This window comes from Chanodichthys erythropterus, chromosome 11 (genome assembly GCF_024489055.1).
Source record: "Chanodichthys erythropterus isolate Z2021 chromosome 11, ASM2448905v1, whole genome shotgun sequence".
NCBI classification, from domain to species: Eukaryota; Metazoa; Chordata; class Actinopteri; order Cypriniformes; family Xenocyprididae; genus Chanodichthys; species Chanodichthys erythropterus.
The window spans coordinates 36,872,833-36,894,448 of NC_090231.1; the positions used below are offsets into that span (position 1 = coordinate 36,872,833).

The 21,616-nt window shown below is 38.2% G+C and overlaps 1 protein-coding gene across 2 annotated transcripts in view; it reads right to left on the bottom strand.

Annotated features, from left to right (window-relative positions):
• Positions 1-246: 246 nt before the first annotated feature.
• The window catches only part of ext2 (exostosin glycosyltransferase 2), a 36,570-nt gene continuing 15,200 nt past the window's right edge, over positions 247-21,616 (bottom strand). The window contains exons 9-15 of one of the 2 annotated variants that reach the window (XM_067399641.1): positions 18,497-18,628; positions 13,345-13,534; positions 9,994-10,160; positions 7,104-7,247; positions 6,729-6,857; positions 3,882-3,964; positions 247-3,102 (exon numbers count right to left, since the gene is read on the bottom strand). In XM_067399641.1, the coding sequence (XP_067255742.1) occupies positions 2,964-3,102; positions 3,882-3,964; positions 6,729-6,857; positions 7,104-7,247; positions 9,994-10,160; positions 13,345-13,534; positions 18,497-18,628 (984 nt within the window). In that variant the 3' untranslated portion in view covers positions 247-2,963. The remainder of the gene's footprint in view (positions 3,103-3,881; positions 3,965-6,728; positions 6,858-7,103; positions 7,248-9,993; positions 10,161-13,344; positions 13,535-18,496; positions 18,629-21,616) is intronic. The other variant, XM_067399642.1, reaches the window with a different exon arrangement.

The following is a 21,616-nucleotide window of genomic DNA, read 5'->3' on the forward strand; positions in this document are numbered from 1 at the left end:
GATGCTTAAGTCTCTGTCCCATCTCTCAAAACTTATACTACTGAAGTAGGCATATCCAAGTACTAGAATAATATTATGCTTTGTTTTGTGTGTGGTCGCATGTATGGTTTTCTTTGGATTCCTATCTTGCATAAAATACCCTTGGAGCCGTTCTTTTGTAAAAAAATATCCTTATTAGAAATATATTATTTTATGTGTGACTAAGGGCTGTTGTTGTATTGTGGGTCTAGGGATAAAATGCGATACATTTGGGGTTTTGGTATGTAAATGAACCTAAAATAGTTGTGATGGCTTAAAGCTAAACATAAGGCTTTTGAATCATTTTGAATAATTATTTACTTTCAAGCTTGTTTACGGTCTATATATATTGTGTGATTTACAACCGTAAGTTATTGCACTTACAATTTTTTTTTTTTTTTTAACTGTTGGAATTGCTTTGAGAACATCTGATTCAAGTGGAATATCACTATAAAATATGTGTACACTCAATCAACTATCAAGTACTCTGTGAACATGACGGTGAAGTACCGAGGGCTGGTAAATTGTTTATTGTCAACGTGCGTTTTCAGATTTGTTTAAAATCCAAAAAAAAACAAGTTGTATATTTTGTTTAAACTTGGCCCAAAGCCTCTCAAAAATCAGAAATATTTTGTGAATACCAATTTTGAGTGAGTCACTCTGCTTCAGGACTTCTCACACATTGTTCTCAGAACCTGATATAACAGCCATCTTACTTTAAAGACATATTGAAGACATGAAGTTCCTGTTGGCAAGAGACTTTTACTAGGATCTCTTTTAATGGGTTAAAAAAGCCTACATTTAAACCATTACAGGTTCTGGGTATTCTACTATGGATGTTTCATTTCATTTGACATTTTCTGTGTGCTCATTTTTGTTTGTTTCTCTAAATGCAGATGAATAATAATAATAAAAAAAAACTAATGCTAAATATCCCTGTGCAATATATTAGTAGCTTTATTCACAAATTTTAATTCATGAAGTTTATAAATCCAAAAAAGCGACATGAAATGTGATACTAAATGCCTTCATAACAGTAAAAGAGTAAAAGTTTGACCAATCAGACAGTGCTTGATCACTAACCGTGGGCTCTTGGATAGGCCTGAATATTTTGATGATCAACTAAGAGTTAAAAACTCCTTATGATGTAGACATTTTGTAACAGTGAATGCTGTGCTCCTATGACGATTTGCCTGGGGTGTATAAAATGCTTCAAAAGCTGCAGACAATCTGGCTCTCTGTGTGTAATTGGTCATTCAGTGACATTTCCAATACTTAACATGTTGCTGAAACTTCCTTACCAGATTTTCATTTTCTTCAGGCAGAAAGAGTCAGAACAGGAATAGATTTCTCTCTACAAGTTCACTCCCCATGGAGATGAAATGAATTTATCTCAGACGTGCAGGCTCCTGAACCTAAATCACTCATAGTGCTCAGACATCTGCTTCTGGGCCCAGACAACAGAGGCAGCTGGAGAAAAAAAGAAGACAATTCATCCAAAATCTACACTAAGTCAACATACCATCGAATTAGGGATGAGCATGAGAACCCGAATACTCGGAAGTGACAGGAATGAAAACACAATAACGAACACATGAAAACTTCATAATATTTAACATCAATCAAATTCCAGTACCAATGCGCAAACGTGCAAAAAATTGGCCACATTTTTTAATTCTGTGATCTGTTTGAGATTAGAACAGGATGACTACTTGTGTCAGCAAGGTGGAGCGCAACTGTTGAAACCAAAAGAAGGATCTAATAGTTTTTAAAATTGATCTATTTTTAACTTGACATACCATCTTAAAAACACAACACTCGAATTGCGAGCCACTGCAAAGTCAGCAAGATGCAATGCAAAGACGCATGTATACAGAGACCAACAACTGAAGGGGTAGTTCAATCAAAAATTAAAATTGTGTCATCACTTACTCACCCTCAAGTTATTGGTTACAAACATTCTTCCAAATAAATGATGACAGAATTTTCATTTTTGGGTGAACTATCCCTTTAAAAAAGCACTATCGTATTCAAAATGACCAAAATGCACATTCCTACATTGAGTATTTTAGTTTTTTTTCCCCCACGGTTTATTACATACAATACATCTTAATGTAAAAAAACAAACAAACTACTAAATAATTCAAAGGAAGAAATGAAGATACCAAAAGCAAATGATGACTAGAATACATGAATGAATGAGTTCTTTGCAATATCATGGTATATAACCATGTTATCAGCTGTACAGTATATAAAACTCTGCAAATAGTGTCTTTTAACATCTATTAATATGCAAAATATGCTTTAATTAGGCAGACATAAGAATTTAACTAAATAGGGAACATTTACATAAAATAATTTTTTTTCTCCAGCAACATTCAAAAAGTCAGCAACGTAATATAAAATGAAATGTCAAACTGATATAACTCAAACTGTAGTATTAAAAACACTATTAGTGACTGTGCAAAACAATATCCCATGTACAAACTAATAGCCTCATCCAAGCAGCCCAGATATTCAGTTATGCTACAATTTGTTCAGCGTGATGCACATCATTAAAATAAAAAACACAAGTAAAACTATAAATGTAAAATTACATTAATATATCCTCCGCTGTTTTCCAGTGGGCTGTGATACTCCTCTATGTGTTCACTTTTCTCACACAGATATACCGTCAACCACTAGGAAGTTTTCAGCTTGTGACCCAAGCTCTGACCCGTCCTTGCAGAAATCAACCACCTTGATGTGTCGTCCCGTTTCAGCAACTGTTCTCAAGAGTGAAAACATTGTAATAAGTTATACATTGCGTCAGCTCCCATCACACCACCATTGGAAGGGCACGCCTCAAAAGTCATTTGTCATACAGAACGAGAATGAGAAATCCTGGAGTGCCCATAGCCTGTCTTGAGAGATAAAAGTGGTGGGAAAGAGTCATTGTGGTACTGTCACAGACTACCAATGTTGGGGAAACTTTTGAGTTTCTCTGGGAAGTCATCTTTATAGAGTACAGGATCGGCACGGTGCTCAACAACCTTCAGAGGCATGGTGCCGAACACAGAGGCAAATTTGTTTATGCACTCAGACCTGGAAAAGAAAAAGAAAGAGGCTGAAAGAGTGGAGTAAAAAGGGCATCGTGGATAATACTGCAAAAAATCTGTCTTCCAAAAATGGCTCTGTTGAGAAAAAACATTCATGGTAGAAAATAACTAGTGTTCTATAGTCATCTGAATCAAGAGATATATGCACTATGTAAAACAACGGGGATCAGATGTTTTCAACATGCCTGGCATTCCCAGGACAAATATTGAGAGAGAAGTATCACCGGAGGCAGGAACCCCTTCATCAATCTAAACAAGTGTGACCCCTGGAAAGGTTCAGCCGTCAAAGGAGCCCTTGATTGGCTGCAACCACTCCGTATTCACATCAAGGTCAAACAGTCTCTCGCAGGCTGCTTCGGAGTCCACCAGACTCCTGCTTTAATTCCTTCCTCAAACACACAACTTGGAATCATCATGACTCAACATTATGCTTCAGCGGACGAGAAACGGTTGTGATTTTCAAAGAAAATCAGTTCAAGCCTTTCTGATGTGTGCTTCGCTTGGTTCATACTTGAATTGAAACTGAATAAATTAATGTTTATGGTGAACCTCTGACAAAGAGGAAAGTCACAGTTCTTTGAGAAAGATTGTTTTTCGTAAGGTCCAATGAACTTGAATGTTTTGATCTTAGAGCACAGGAAAGAATCTCCTGTCCTGAGCTCCAATGAGCCAATTGTTGGTAAAACCCACAATGCGTTTCAGATGGCAAGAATGCTGCCAGAGCCCCCTCTGCCCAACTAAAGGGAATCCCTGGTTTTACTGTACCTCTCCACCATGTGCGTCTGGTCCAGGGACAACCCGTCAATCGCAGTGCACTCTGGGCACTTGAATTTTTTCCGAGGAGTAACCTAGAGAAAGAGAGAGAGGAAAAAAAATTGGGTCATGCTCGTTTTTATGTGGAAGTCACAATGAGTTTTGTTTTGTATGTATTTTTATATGCATGTTTATTTATATTTTTTTATAAAAGTTATTAAACTGACAGTTTTGTGAAGTTATGTATCTAAGTTTATTCCCATAGCTGCTTCACAGGCTATTGCATGACAGATACAAACTCAGCATTAAAAAAAAAAAATTAAAAAAAAATACACAATGTACATAACTCTATTATAAAAAAAATAATTGTAAAAGTTTTTGTCCATCTTATAAAACAAATCCTTCAAAGTTTGTCCTTCATTGCTTCATGACATTGAAAAAACACATATATTTGGCCTGCCCAATTTTTAGTCAAGGAAGTGCAACAATGGTGACATTTGGTGGGTCTTCCACAAATACTATTAGTTAGTCTGGTATGCCATATAAAATATGTTAAGCGCACCATGAAATGGTAGATGTATTTTTCTCCAACTACAGGATTTATTTCAAATGCCAGCATGGAGCGCATCAAGCAATCATCTCTTCCTCTTTACCATTAGTTATAGCATGAAAAAAAACCATGAATAACCATCTGAAAGAATGATTAATTATACATGAGAGAACATACTTATCAGTAATTTGTACTGTAATCGCTTAATCAAGGCATCAATGAAACATTTCTCTCAGGAAATCTGGTTAGCTAGGAAAAAAAGAACTTTTGAAAAGTATAGAGCTAAAATTTTAAATATACTGTTAAATATACAGATTTCAGACTATATAATAATTGCAATAAATATTTACTTAACCTGTTACTGATGTCTCACATTTTTTAATGTACACTGCCCAGCTAAAAAGTCGCTGTTGGATTTAAATAGGCAAAAGCTTAAGAGTCTGTAACTGGATCAATATTACGCCGATTATTATATTTCTAGCATGTTATACGTTTGGCAACAGTTCTTCGAACCCTAATTGATTGAGTGTGTAGCTTTTCATTTCTTTAACAACCATGTAGGAAGACGTATCATGGCCATATTCCAGGATGACAAAGCTAAGATTCATCAGGCTCAAACTGTGAAAGATTGGTTGGGAGGGAGCATGAAGAATCATTTTCACACATGAATTGGCACCTCTGAGCCCAGACCTTAAATTATTTTAAAGTATTCAGGATGCGCTGGAGTAGATTTTACAGAGTGCTTGACTCTTGCATTGTCAATCTTGACCAAAAATAGATGCACCTCATGATGGAAATAACCATGTAGGAAGACAAAATTTTGTGTTGGAAATAAATGTTGTGATGTTGTTAAAGAAATGAAAAGCTACATACTATATCAATTAGGGTTAGAAGAACTGTTGCCAAACATGCTAGAAACATCATAATGACTGCAATAATGATCTAATCATACACTGTTAAGCATTTGCCCATTTAAATCCAAAGAGCAACTTTTTTTGGCCTGGCAGTGTATGTTTGAATAAATCTAACTGTCAAAAAAATGACTGAAAATTGTTTGTAATATTTAGAGGAACAAGTTATGACTTTTATATTGTAAGAAAGCAGAGACTTTCCTTTTTTTATCTGTTCTTACCTCAAAGTGGTCACAAAAACAAAAATATCTGACCTACATGTGTCTGTAGCTCCCAATTTAATGCCAAGAAATCATGACACACTCCTCATATTAAAAACAAAATCTGACACAACATCGATAAGGTTGTGTAATAATGAGCTGGGGCTGCAATGATGGGCCTCTGTGAAGAGCGTGTGTGTGTGTGTGTGTGTGTGTGTGTGTGTGTGTGTATGTGTGTGTGTTAGGGAGCTGGGTGGGAGGAGATGACTTGATGACAGGCCATATAAGTCAGATGTAATGAGAGAGCCGTCAGTGCCCATGGCCTAGCTAAACGACCGTATCTGCCGCGCTCATTAGACGGATGATGTACGACCCCTCTGTCCCATTCCTCCTCCAACAACACATGCACACACACTTGACTGACACTCTCCACAGTGGGATCCTGGGGTTGGGGCACTAGGAGGTGTGGGTGATGTAGGGATGTGGAGGAGAGAGGGGAGAAGGTTCACTGCGTAACTGACTGCAGAATGAATGTGCCCCAGTGAGCTTAGGAAAACAGAACGAGCAGGAGAGAGGCAGACAGTGACACCCAGATAACAGAGGTTAAGGCCAGGGCTTTATAAGACCGACCAGCACCTGGACAGAGTCACTGTAGACTACAGACTGTAGAGGCTGGGGAAGAAGGGCGAAGGCTGATCAGAGACAGAGCAGAGCATGCTGTCAGAACGTCTGCATTCTTTTAGGGAACGCCCACATTCATTTTTTAAGTGATCATACTTTTTTACAGCCAAAACATGATTTAATGACCTATCTGTCAATTTGTCTTGACTCGAAAGCGCTGAAAGAATGAAAGCGTTGAAAGCGCTGCATGAAAGCGTTTATAATCTGCTATATTAATATTGTGCTAATGATTGGTGTCCGTATTTTTTTTAAACAGAGATTAATACATTTTCAGCAGAGAAGCATTAAATTGATCATAATTGACAGTAATTACATTTATAATGTTACAACAAAAGAGCTCTATTTCAAATAAATGGTGCTGAACTTTTCATTCATCAAGGAATCCTGAAAAAATCGTCACAGTTTTCACAAAAATGTTAAGCAGCACAACGGTTTAGATTCACTCCAAAGTAGTTGTAGAATCAAAACAAACAGGCACTAACACAGTCAACAATATCACACTCTGACGTTATGTTACCTTTATTGGGGCTTTGCCAGTGATGTTGGCCACAAGGAAATTCATGGCAATATCCTCACAGTTCATATGAGCATCCACCCAGTTCTTGATGTCTCCAGGCATTTTATACGTGTAGAGATAGTTGAAGTACTGGAAAGAAGCAACATATAGCCATTTTGATTAAAAAAAGAAAGAAAGAAAAATCTCAGTGGAGATGCAGTAATGATTTCTGGAAGAGAAAGCTGAACATCACTGAGGGTTTTGAATTACATATGAGAACCTCCCTTGATCTCTGAAGAACACCACAGGGGGAGGACAGAGATATTAAGAGAATGATTTTGGCAGAGCACAACCCTGGATGGAGGTGACGGAGTCTATAACGGATTAGTGTTGTACCTTATGGTAGAACGCAGCTCCAGTCAAGACCATTGACACTTCATTGGTCCACTCAGATTCATACTTCCACTTGCCCATCTCGTGGTCCCATAAGTGAAGCCGTCCGGGATATCCAACCAGCCTGTCTGGGAACTCACGCCATACCTACACAGACACACAGAACATCTGAGACATAATAGAAACCTTCACAAACGCTCAGACCATAAAGAATCAGTAAACTCTTCAACATTTCGAGTCATTTTAGATCATACAGGCTTCAAAGGATGCTAAACCATGGATATCAAGAGTTAAATCAATTAAGTCTAATTGTTCATTAATCCCAAAAATGACAGGCAAGGCCTACAGAATATGATGTAGAAAATCTTCAATGTCATTCTCAAGTGGCATAAGCAGCTAGTGTTTAGCCAGGCAGCCATGTCTAAAGCTGTCTTCCATTTCATACAATTATCCATAAATTACACTTCATTCGCTCAATAGTGTATAAATGCCTGCAGGTGAGTTGAAGGCGAGCCTGTAACCATGGACAGCATTGCTTGTCCTGTCAACCTTCACATATAAAAAGCTAAATTATAAAAATAGAGACTTCAACTGTAAGGAATGCTTTGAGATGCAGAGCACAGATTTAGGCAATAGAGGATAGTTCAAAAATCCTGTGATGCATGAGAACTCCATTTTAAGTAGGAGCGACCCAAAGAGGTTATGGGATCACAGTTCTGCGCTGTCATCATTGTGCATGTGGGGATGACAATTAACCCGTAGTTGCTCCAGATTCTGTGAATTTGGCTGAAAGGCAACTATTTCAATAGAATCCATTTAAAGGGTTAGTTCACCCAAAAATTAAAATTCTGTCATTTATTACTCACCCTCATGCCGTTCTACACCCGTAAGACCTTCATTGATCTTTGGAACACAAATTAAGATATTTTAGTTGAAATCTGATGGCTCCGTGAAGCCTCCATAGGGAGCAATGACACTTCCTCTCTCAAGATCCATTAATGTACTAAAAACACATTTAAATCAGTTCATGTTTGTTCAGTGGTTCAATATTAATATTATAAAGCGACGAGAATATTTTTGGAGCACCAAAAAAACAAAAGAACGACTTGTGATGGCTGATTTCAAAACGCTGCTTCAGGAAGCATCAGATCATAAATGAATCATTGTGTTGAATCTGCTGATCGGAGCGCCAAAGTACGTGATTTCATCCGTATGGCAGTTTGACACACGATCCGAATCATGATTCGATACACTGATTCATTTATGATCCGATGCCTTCTGAAGCAGTGTTTTGAAATCGGCCAACACTAAAGTCGTTATTTAGTTTTTTTGGTGCACCAAAAATATTCTCGTCGCTTTATAATATTAATATTGAACCACTGTACTCGCATGAACTGATTTAAATATGTTTTTTAGTACCTTTATGGATCTTGAGAGAGGAAGTGTCATTGCTCCCTATGGAGGCCTCACGGAGCCATCGGCATGAGGGTGAGTAATAAATGACAGAATTTTCATTTTTGGGTGAACTAACCCTTTAACTATCAAGATAAAAGGTGCTCATTCAGTGTGATAGTCTTTAAGTCAACATGGAGGCTATATTGCATAGTAAAAAGAATGATAAAGCTAGAAGGTATGGCTTTCTTTAACACATAACTAAAAGGCTTTTCACACTGCGCTTAACCCCAGGGTATCAGCGTTCTAAACACCGCCTTTAACCCTGGGTAAAGGAACGTTTCACACTTGTAATTTAGAAGCAGGGTTAGAGACGCTTTTTACACAGTGTTATGAAACCCTGCTCTGGAGGTGCATTGTACAGTGAGAAACAATGCGGTGTTAGAATGTTACAGCTAGACACTTAGCAACAGACAACCAATCGCACACCTCATATTTGCCTGCTTTGGACAGTCACGGAAACACTGCGCATTGTATATAAACAGTAGATCCAGTGTTTGAGAGGAAAAATGTCAAATGCTGACAGAAAACACGACAATTTGAGTGAAGAAGAGACCATTTCATTCTCAACTTTATAGTCCAAAATGCCCATTCAGTATGAACTCAATAATACAGTCGGCAATACCAGGAAGCGCAATGCTAGAGCTTATGTAAACATCAATGACACTGACACCACAAATATTTAAATAAGAATGTTAATCGAGAGTTTAGGAATATATGCGAAACATCAGTTTATGAATACCCAGGGTTAAATGTTAACCCTGGGTAAATTATGAGCAGTGTGAAACCTGACGCAAGATAACCCAGGATTCAGTTTACCTGGGGGTGAATGACCCAGGGTTAACTATTTCAAGTGTGAAAAGCCCTTAAGAGTGCTAACATTTCTTTCAGTCTACCCAATTGCAGGGCATTTTCAGACCTGTAGTTTGTTTGTTTGCTTTGTTCCTACACAAAATAAACAAAGCTGGAAAATTCACCAAGTTCTGAAGCAAACATCAGATGCTCCAAACTCTAAGCATCTGAGGCGAAATGTATTTATTTCTCCCTGAATGCAATTTTGTGCAAACCGTGATACTTTTTGTTTTGTTTTTTTTGGATTCTTTGATGAATAGAAAGTTTAAAGAAGCAGCATTTATTTGAAACAGACATTTTTGAAAACAATAAAATGTCTTTAGTGTGCCTATTAATTAATTTAATGCATCCTTACTGTATTCATTTCTAATCATAATAATATTCTTACTGTCTCCAAACTTTTAAACTGTAGTGTATGTGCTATGATAGAAGAGGACAGGACTGGTTTGCTGCTTGATGGAGCTTTAAGACCCAATATTGTGCTGACTTACTTCAAGCTACCAGTATGTACCAAACCTAACTAAATCAGTGTAGTACACTTTTCATAGCATGTAGAAGTATGCAAAAAGGAATTTGGTGCTTTCATTACCTCATATCCAAACTGCAGCTCATCTGAGGTCAACATGATGATGTCATCATCAATGGCCAGAACAGCTTCTGTCTCAATCTCATCGAACGGGAAGAAGCGATTGCTGAGCTTGTTTTCTTTGGTGCGAACCACTTTAAGAGGTACTGCGACTTTGGGCCACAGCGACTCTGTTAGAGAGTAAAGCAAAGTAAGAAAACAGTGAGCTAATGATAATAATAATAATACACTGTCGTTTTCAGAGAAGATGAAAAACTATGAGAGATGGCAGCAACTGTGGAAAAGAGAGCGTGGGTGGATAAATCTAAACACATCACTGAGTAAAAGCACATATGAATCTGACCGCACTTACATTCTTCTCAGGGCAGAAGAGACAACGCTCTTTATTTTCAGTTGTGTAAGGGCTTGGGAGGAGTTCAGAGCACGCAGAAGACAGATGGCACACAGTGTCACCTAATAAAACTGACGAGAGAGTCTACTGGAACTCAAACACAGAGACCCTAAGACTAGGAGAGTCTGCAATTATACTGCTACCCCAAAGCCAGGGTATAGACCCTGGAAATCTCCGGAGATCTGGAATGAGCTCATCTCCGTTAAGATGAAGCATTTCAGCCTACAGTGTACTTCCACAAGATCACACAACAAACTATGAAGGGGGGAAAAAAAGAAAGGAAAAAGTATTTCCTAACTGCCGGAAAACCTCCCTGGCCCCAGACGAAGGCTGAAAGAAGAGCCAGATCTTCACATGCAAGTAAAATGATACTGTCACCACATCCAAGCCTGGCATGGTGTTTTCAACGAAGACAAAAACAAACACAGACAAGATGGTCTACAAAGACAAGTAACATTTTAACAACTAAACCTAACCGGCATAATCCAGAACGGCACAATGCACAAACTGATGTTCACACATCATAAATCTACAGCATAAGAACTAGCAGCAATCTTGACTGCACCAAACAACTTGTGCGAAAGCTTTTTTATGGCCAGTAATCACTTCCTTGCCCAGCACTGAAATTTCACTTGGGCTGTACTTTATGTATGAACATTTAAAAAGAGCTTTAGAAAATTATATCCCCTGTGACAACACCATATAAAAGTTCTCCTCCCATCCAAGTGTATTAAGCCAATTGAAAAACTCCCTTAGGCACAATCCTATTGTCAGAGTTCTCCAGCACATCATTAAAATGACAAAGAGTCAAGAATTGGGCAGCTAAGGCTGCTCAAAATAAACAAACATCATCAACAATTGAAAAGGGTGTGGAGGAAATCCATCCTCATCAGGTCCTGAGCCCCAGGTTGACCCGTGAACAGACCTTATTAATTCTAATGGGTCACAAAGCTTGAGCCTGGCTTCACCGACGCCTCTAATCAAAGGCAACAGAGAACCATTAGTCTACTTCAAAGTATTTCCCTTCATAATGGCATTACTCAAATCTATGGAGAGGATATATTTAATTCCCCATTCCTCTTTTTTTTCCCAGGGACTTCATAAACAGACGCATACCTAATCGCCTTGTTAAGCAGTATCATTAGAGGCAGAGCCACAATAAATAACTGCTAATATCAGCTTATTTTGACATGTCTAATGGGCCATAAATTTGACCACAGCTGTAGGAAAGGAAGGCCGTTATTGAAACGATTCTTTCGGTTTGACAATAAAGTTTAAGGGTGGACGTCTGGTGAAAACAGGCCATATATCAAAATGAATTAAAATACACTTAATTCGTTTAGTCTGGAGTAATAGGACACTTAAACATCAACAGCTCATAGACAGTCAATGATAAAAGCCAAATTTCTGCTGTCTCCTCACGTGCAGCTATATGCCAGTGGATGTTCCAAACGCTTGGGTTCTCACTCCATATCTGAAGATAAACCAGAGAGGTCTGGCCCCAGACCAAGGCACATCATGCTTTCAATTCTCCAACCTCAAGAGGAACACGATTTGGCAATTCACTAGCTTATCATTCATCTGTTCCTTATCAGGGGTTTCATGTCTTTTGCGAGAGCCACACAACAGCATTTCATACTGGTGTCACATTTTCATTCTTTAATAACTAAAGCTGTCAGTACAGCAGTGTAGATTTCGTCATCTCTTTCCAAATAAAATTATTTACTAAAATAAATAATTACTTACTTAATATAATGATACTTATTTAATTTAAGTACATACATTTTATTAGCCTGACAAAGTATGGCACTAATGTTGACGTTCTGGCAGATATCAATAATAGTTTTCATGTCAGTAATTGTTTTTATGCTATGGCCAATAAGCCATATTGAAATTAAATTCTAAATACTGTCTAAAAGAAATATCAGTACTACAAACTAAAATCAATCATTTTAAATGCCAAAAGTTTAGGCATCACAACATTTTAAAAGAGTGTAAAAGGGGGATATTAATTTTTATATTTGCTAAAGATTGCATTTAACAATGTTAAAGGGGACCTATTATGCCCCTTTTTACAAGATGAAATATAAGTCTCAGGTGTTTCCAGAATGTGTCTGTAAAGTTTCAGCTCAAAATACCCTACAGATCGATTACTACACCATGTTGAAAATGTAAATTTTTGGGTGGGAGAAAAAACGCACTGCTTTTTTGTACGCAAATGAACTGTTTCCAGAATAGGACAGAGCCTTTACATCTCTGCTTCGGATAACGACAGCAATAGGAAATCAGGAGAAGCAAAATGACTGTCAACAAAAATAGTGGTGTTACATATGTATGAACCAGACTCAATGTACAACTTGCTCAGGGCAGAAACTATGCTAATAAGGCAGAGTCTGTCAGCAGTCGTGGGAGGGGCCTGAGCAATGTGATGTCACATTGCTCAGAAAATGAAAACAGCTTGATCTATGAGAATGTTGAGGTTTTAGAAAAAAAAAAAAGAGTGGGTGGGCTTTTATCATTATAGGGTGGTTGTGTTCACACACTGCCGACACACATTTATGTTCAAACACCATGTAAAAGTGAATTTTGCATAATAGGTCCCCTTTAAGTTATAAGTGTTTTAAAGATTAACTTAAGTGAGTGTTACATAATGGCAAAAGTAATCTAAAAGTAAAAAATGGGCACGTGAGCAATTAAATATCCAATAAGGGCTATCGCATTGTTTTTTTATTAATCCTATATATAACCACACAAGAACAAATTATTTACAACAACCTGGCAGGAGAACAACAATCTCCTGGAGGACATACAAACATACAGACAGACATCACTGTACACATACAATTCACCAAAACATAAAATAAAAGGGATTAGTTAAAACATTTACTAATAGCAACTAAAAGCTCCCTAATATTTTAAAAGCAGAAATTGAAATATGTCTCTATTTTCAATGTGACACTAACCTTCAGGGGGGCTCTTGTTCTGGTTGTTCCACACCACTAGTAGTTTGGCCAAGCTTGGTACCTTGGAGATCTCAGTGATGACCCTAAAGAGGCTTTCGATTCGATCATATGTCAACACCACAGCTGTGAACCCAGGTGAGCGTGGCGGTATGAGAGGAAGGAAAAGTGGGCTGTTCACACTTGACCATTTCTGTTGGGAAAAAACACAACCAATTTAAATAAATCAGTGGGAAACTCAATTAAATGTACTCCTTTTCTTATCTTTACAATAAATGCAAGCAATTTTCATGACTTTTTTTTAATGACTTGAAGTGCCTTAAGATAATCAGCAGCCTCAGCCAAAACATGGCTTTATTTGGAAACATGCATGGGCTATAAAATTTAAAGATTACTGAGAATGCTAATAACCAGCAGTGGTGGGTAGGTGATTAAAAGTGGCATGGAATGTCGAGCACCCAACCAACAAAGTTTAGATCAGAGTTAACAAACAGCTGGAACAACATGCCATGACCTTTCATTGCGCCAAAGCATTCACCTAAACCTTCTCCTTCAGACTTTGGCAAAAATAAAGGTACTCTAAGTACTATGAGCCAGAATTTAACTCTATAACCTAGACAACTGCTATCAGCTGGACTTGAAGCTACCCAATAAAGCACCTCTATCATGACAGTCCAGTAAAACTCCTATCGCTAAAGGCTTTGTGTGCATAGGTGCAACATTCCATGTGATAGTCTAAATTTCAAAAAGTGGACGGATTAAGAGAGAATGTTTTCCTTAGCTGACCTGAGTGAAATCTGGCGGAGAACAGAAGATGACAATGTGAAGATCTAATACTCTTTGGTCAGATACGAAGAGCTAAATTAAATACTTCCTTGCCTCAGGCTCTTTGTCATTCCATGGCATCAGTCCATCCTTTTCCTGTTAACTGTTATGTATCTGAATTTGATTAGAATGTTAAACTTCCTGGTGCTCTTCTTGAAATAAAATGCAAACATATGGTATCCTCTGAAGCTTGGTCAAAACATCAATGCTCTTAATATTTCCCTTCCTACAAAATAAGTACAGAAACTGAGAACTTAATACCAGTGTAAAGCATTTACAGAACAGCAATTGTCATTACCATTAGTTGTAGTCAACACCAACTCAGTACGTTTTATCTTATCAAGAGACCATCAACATTAGTTGTCTGTCTGTTACTGATGAGCTGAATCTACACAGCTCCAAAAGAGAGATCTCCATTACAGACTTTCAAACCCAAAAATCTCTCATCAATTAATAATATTCAGAATTAATTATGGACATACTCAAGCCATGAGCTGTAAAACAGTTAGATATAAGATCTAAACTTGCTCTTGTAATGTGCTAACTGCATTTTGTCTCATATTTGTATTTCATATGCTTTATTCCGTATGCTTCTTAAACAGTTTAAGTATGTATAAATCTTGTTTACTGTGGCATTTAATCCATTAGACCACCACCAAAGCAAGCTCAAGTTCTAATGTAAAGTGATACACCCAATAATGAGAACAATTCCGATTCTAATTTGGATTTCTTTTGTTGCCATTTATCCTGAGCCGTTTTGTCGAGAGTGGAATTTTATGACTGTACTGCAGTGAACTCTGGTGCAGCAGGGGTGCATATGAGTCCTGGCAGGACAGGGGTGAAGCAGGGGTGCTGGGACGCTATCGGCGTCAGTGGCTGTCTCCTGCCAGTGTGGGGCTTGGCTCATCTTCCTGGCCCGCTTTAAAACAGCCTGTAAACTCCCAAAGATGCACGGACTGGAGCCCAGATCAAGTGACGCTGTAAAGTAAATATTGCGAGTACTTAAAAGGCCTCTGATGCGGTCATGAAGACTGCTGTTTATTGGCCTGAAGGATAAGGACTGAACGCAAACGGAGTACACAGACGTTCTTTGCTGTTTCATGGTCTCTTCCATTTTGTCAGTTGAGAAGGGACACAAAACAAAGCGACAAATAACTAAAAGCTTGGTGCAACTCCAGTAAAAAAAAAAGAAGAAAAGACTGGGAGACTCATTCAATTTTAATTTTTCAAAAACTCACCAATGCATAAGGGGAAAAAAAAAAATCAGCATTGGACTTGGTTTGAAGCGATTTAGGGAGAAACATTATTTGCATCTTACCCAAATCCAATTATGTTTTTATTTCTACCAAAAAAAAGAGAGAGAGAAAGAAAGAAAGAAAGAAAGAAAGAAAGAAAGAAAGAAAGAAAGAAAGAAAGAAAGAAAGAAAGAAAGAAAGAAAGAAAGAAAGAAAGAAAGAAAGAAAGAAAGAAAGAAAGAAAGAAAGAAAGAAAGAAAGAAAGAAAGAAAGAAAGAAAGAAAGAAAGAAAGAAAGAAAGAAAGAAAGAAAGAAAAAAAATCTTTAAATTTGTCTATGTAAAATTCTTACTATTGGTGTGAGGCCTTCATTTAAAATTGTACTTAAATTTTCCTCACAATACTAATAACACTTCCTTTAATCAAGGTGTGAATTTGATTAAAAAAAAAAACTCCAAAAGGCCCCACAAATTGTGACCCGTAAGGAGAGATTCTATGGCACTGATAGCCTACAGCAAGGCTGTGCGTCTATTTCACCCTCCAATACAGCAGCTGCTGAAGGTGCCCGCAAATAGAGAGTCGTGGTTAACCAGCTCCCTCGCAGCGTCCGCCACGGTCTGTCACCATGGACACAGCCGTCCTTCATACAACATCAGTCAACCATCCTGCTAATAAAAAACAAACTTTATATGCCAATGGAAATTTCTTTGAGGTGCCTGACACGGACACCAAAAGCAGAGGGGGAAATAATTAAAGTACCACTGTGACATATAAGTGGTAAGAAGAATAAAGAAGAACACTGGGGTGTGGTGCGTACAAGCTCAGTCAGAACGCTCTGATCTAATTGGGCAGGCTCCAGTGCGGTTCGGCGTATGTCGAGTCTTTGGGATTTGTTAAAATAAATAAGCAGGAAAACAAGACTAATTTTTTATTCCGACAGTCAATGCTAGAATATTTGCTTGTGGTTAGTCAGTGTTCACCTGCTATTTGGAACAAGCCGTAAATGACTGGGTTCTCAACTTTTGGCTTGTTTCTGTAAATGCAGATTTGCTCAAACCAAAGCCAACCAGACCCTCCAAGGTCTGTAATTCTATGCCAAAAATTCTTAATTTATACTTTGAAATACATGGTGCGAAGAGGAATTTCACCACCTAAAGACAAGGCCGTTATTATCATCTCGGATATGTTAGGTATAATTACTCATGAAGAGATTGTTATTGGGTAAGAGTATTCTTTGTCATACGTGAAGAGGAGGTTTCAGGCGGCTCGAGTGACGGTGAGGGATTGCAGGCCGTTTCATGTGGGCCGAAGGGGATTGGCGAGTCTTGCAGCTGGGATCATACTAGTACAGCTTTGGGATTAGTCGAAAATGGAACCCAGATGAAAGCATGGACGCCTGTTCAATTGCAAAGGCTCAGTGCGCAGAACATTTACCTCCAGATTCTCATTGAAGCTGATGGGCAGCGATTGCTAACATCACAGAGACTGGGCTAAAATAAGAGCTGCATTCTAAGTGGCAGCGACTTCCTGCAGATTTGAACTGTCAAGAACAGGCAGCGGTCAACTTGCTTTAGTTTTCGTCCCTCAAAGAGATGAACAGTGCTTGCACTCTTTCCAGTGCAAGGAAAAAATAGGATGAGAAATGTATACATCTTTGTGGCACATGATAAGATGCACATTTACAAATCACACATTTGAAGTAGGAGCTTATTTTTCAGCACTATTAACCCTTCCAGTTATTTCAGCAAAATGCTGAAAACCTGGCATCCCGAAAACGATTGATGTTAAGAATTCTTCACAGATAATAAATGTATGATGGAACATAAAGCATTCTTTGGTTAGCAGAGGCTGAATGTGAGTTCCCTCAGAAGTCAAGCACAAAAAGCTGCCTGTCCTCATGACGTCTCCTAAGGCAGAGCTGGAGAAATGTGCTTTCAATTAAGTCCCGGTGGATATAGGGTAGCAGAACAAGAAATGCACTCGATTTATGTACTGCTCTGATTCTGCTCAACATATTTTTACTTAACATACAGAAAGTATTTAATATTTCCCGTAATGCTAGTGGTCAAAATACAGAGACAGGACTATTAGCCTCCTGGGGTTCTGGATCCCTCCATCTGATCTGAATGGTAGCGAAACGATGAGAACTGGTGAGAACTAGTGAAGAACAACAAAACAACATTGAACTAAACCCCTAATGAACTTTGCAATCCTCTCATCTAAGTTTTCACTGTGTACAAAATCAGAGAGATATCTGATTACTCAGTTTTCAGCACACGGCAAGTTACTAGATGGGAATAGTGCTCAATAGAGAGTAGACTGAAAGACAGACAGACAAGTGCCCTTCATGTGATGCTGCAGTACTCTGAAGCTAACACTAATATGCAATGTTGTCTTTACAAAGCTGTCTGCAGCCACTACTAGAGTGACGCCATGTGAAATGACACAGAGCTAAAAAGTACAGGCCCACTCCCTTTTGTTTTTAAGGGCACAAGCACACTCTCTCACTTATCCATACACTGTATCTTTATCTAACATACAATTTACACATTAATTCAGTTTAGAAAAGGAAAATTTTCTGCAAACACTGAGAATATCCTTACACACAAGGATCAGTGCCTATAAAAGAACAAGAGCTGGATAAAAGTTGACTATATTTGATACTGATTTAACACTTTGCTTTGGGTAAAGGCCCATTTACACCAAGACTGAATTTGTGTCATGAAAACATGCAGGACAAGATATTAAACAATGCCTCTCCATTAACTACTTTACATCTACATCAAAATATAGTACTGCAACAAAACTTGTTGTTGTTGTTGTTGTTAGAGCAGGTTGAATTGTATTATTCAAATGGAAAAAAAAGTCACCAATGAAGACTTGGTATTAATTCTTATAGAGTGCAAAATAAAAATAAACAAACAAATAAAATAAATCACTCTGAATTACTTAGAACAGACTTCACCTAAATTCAATCTGATAGAATTTAGATTTGAAAGAGTTCTAAATAATATGTGGCCAGTTTGGTGAAACTAAATTTATATTTAAAAATCCATTGTTAATGTGTATTTAAAAAAGACCAAAAAGGTTACTTACAATTACAGGAGGATTGTTCCACTCTTCATAGGTACGAGCTGCATATGGGTAGATGCGATCGTTAATGATCTGGAGAGTCGTCATGCCGATAGCCTTCATGGAGCTGAAGTAGGCTTCCCAGAACCAACGGGCCTAGGAAACAATAAATGGGATTCAAATATTTGTGAGAAGAGCAGCAAAGCACAGACAAACTGATAAACAGAAATATATACGCACACAAAGACCATGTGAAAGATACAAACCAAAGGCAAAAGATAAGGCCTCTCACATCTCTTTACTCCCACCATCCCGCTCGTGCCTTTATGACCCCTACACACTTTCAAAGGCAAAACAGCCCATTAAAACACTAGTGACATGACTGCAGGGACCATTCCAGGTGGTTATGAGCTCTTTAGACTATCAGTCTTTTAACTTTTCCACTCAAGTGGCACTGAGACTGCAGCTAAAGTTTAAGAGCAGAGGTCAGGTCATTTTACTCCACACCAGCACAGGGACGTGCTGCAGTGTAATCACATGTAATCACATTTGCCATGCTACTTGAATACTGCTATAATGCCAATGTGATACAGAAAAACAATAGTACTCTTGTATTAATTTCTTTATTTTCTGTACATTATATTTTTGATTTAACTTTTCAAATGTTTGTGGTCAGAAATGACTTATTTCATTTAAAAAAAAATGAAAATGAACAATATTACTCTATTTTATGGTATTTTAATCAAATAAATGCAGCTTTGGTGAGGATAAGAGACTTCAAAACATTATAATAAAAAATTACTGACCCAAAACTTTCGAACTGTACTGTACATATGAACTAAAGAAATAATTTGCACAATACCATTAGAGAATAAAATAGCCTATACTTTTACCAGTGACTACAAAAGTCTGGCAGCTGGTGTAAATTCAACCTGACTTAAAGCTTTAACAAATTAAACCCTGGTCTTTAAAAAGAAATAAAAATCTATAAATAATCTGTCAATACAAGAACACACACTTTTTGCCCTCCGCTGCCGATCCGTTAACAAACCCAAGGCTCCAGCAGTGAGGGGCGAGGAGCACATAAGAGTTAATTACCCATAAAACAGTGCTATCTCCTGCTAGGAGGCGCCATGCCGCAGTGACCCAGCTCCACCCTTCCTGGTCCTGTTTGACCCTGTTCCCTTTAACAGGGCCAACCAAGTGCATGCTAGGGGCAGCCTCATTACCTGGTCTGACCGCAAACAGTGTCAGATTTAGTCCAACTACAAAGAGTCATATGAGACCAGGGTGAGTATTGAAAAAAAGAAAAGAAAAAAAGAATAATGGCTTTCCTACACTTTTCTGGGCCAATTACTGAACAATGTCAGTGAGCTCTAATGGTCTCGCCTTTAAAAAGAATTGATGACACAGAGGTTTGCACAACGTATTAAAAACAGGGAACCCTCTGACCATTCCAGTTACTCTCACTTGAGTAACTAAAAATCACTGCAACAAGGTTATTTATTTACTTTTGAGGGTCTTTTGCTGCACATCACTTCATTGGTTGGTGTGTTTGTTGTCATTTTCCCAACCCAGAACTCAGTTCAGCACATTAGAGGAGCGCCGTCACTCCCCCTTCCACCGGCCCCCAAGGGCCTGGCCCTTAAACCTTAAAGAAATACAACTACACAAAAACAGCTTTTCTTTTTATGGAGAGGGGAAGAGGATTCAAAAAGACTTTCTGATCCCAAGGGGAGCGCAGCCGCCCATAAATCAGCTCGTGATGAAAGTTTCCTTTCCGACCAGGAGAAGGCAGAGAGAAAACCGCACCCACCAAGTGCTGAACCCGCCCCGTTTGAACGCTTGCAAGAATTTTTATGAGGAGGGAAGAGACGGAGTCTCGTGAGAGGAGAAAACATTGGCTGCTCTTCTGACACACTTAAGGTTGTTCATACAATACACTCATGAACATACAAGAAACATTCCTTTCTCTACACTTTTACAGAACACTGTTCTATATAAAGCATAATTGTTGCTATAATAACTGCAGATGGGAATCATAAAGAATTTAATGATTCCGGTTCCAATTCATATTAATGATTCTGTTCTCTAATAGTTCCATAAACGATTCCTTGAGTACTTTTAAGGAAATAATTTTTTTTATGCAATTCTATTGCCAAATGATGAGATATTTTCAATAAATAAAATTACAAACTTTTTACCGACTAACTTTTTACTAGGTGGTATAAAAGCAATCCAAAAATTGGCCTTAAAGGGATAGTTCACCCAAAAATTAAAATTATCCTATGACATTTATTCACCCTCAAGCAATCTTAGATGTATATGACCATCTTCTTTCAGACGAACACAATCCTTGCTCTTCAAAGCTTTATAAATTGCAGTGTGTGTGTGGGGGAGGGGGGGGGGCTTATAAATTCTGGCTTATTTACACTGTTAAAGAGTTGGATTCTCATGCTAAACATGGCCAAAGTTTCAAAACAATAGTTGGACGAATGACGGAGTATTTCTGTGCCAAAAATTCTCTTCCAAATACTTACAGGATTCGGGGTCTTTTTTTTTGAATATGGGCCTGAGGGACGTAAACGGGGACAGAATTTCTTGTACAGGCGCTTCTCCCGGAAGGGTGCGTGCACTCACGTTGACCAGAGCAAGAGAGCAAGAGCATGCCCATCAACACACATTCAGGTTTACAGAAGTCGTCGGTAGCACAAAATCAACAATGTCACCAAAGAAGTGTGTTTTTAGTTGTGAGGGAAAGATAACCTTGTTTCCCAAAGAACCCAGTGTTAAGTGGAGCTGAGAGTTTTGTGCTCACGCATTACATTGATGCGCTGTCGATATTTGTTATTAAAATAACCACAGAAACTGATATTTGCAAACACTTTTTTGTATTGGTTAAAATGAATGGAGAATATCTCGTGTTTTTCCGATGCTGCTCAAGCCCTCAGGATCAGCACTTATGGTTATATAAACGAGGCCCAGTTCTACACTGGATTTACAGATCGTCTGAAACTGAAAGACGGTGTACACAGCAATAATGATCCCGGTCATAAGTCGGAACCGCAAAGTGGTAAGTGAAACTGCTTCAAATGTCTGTTTTGTTGGCAATATAGTGCATATAATGTAAACAACACGAACGTA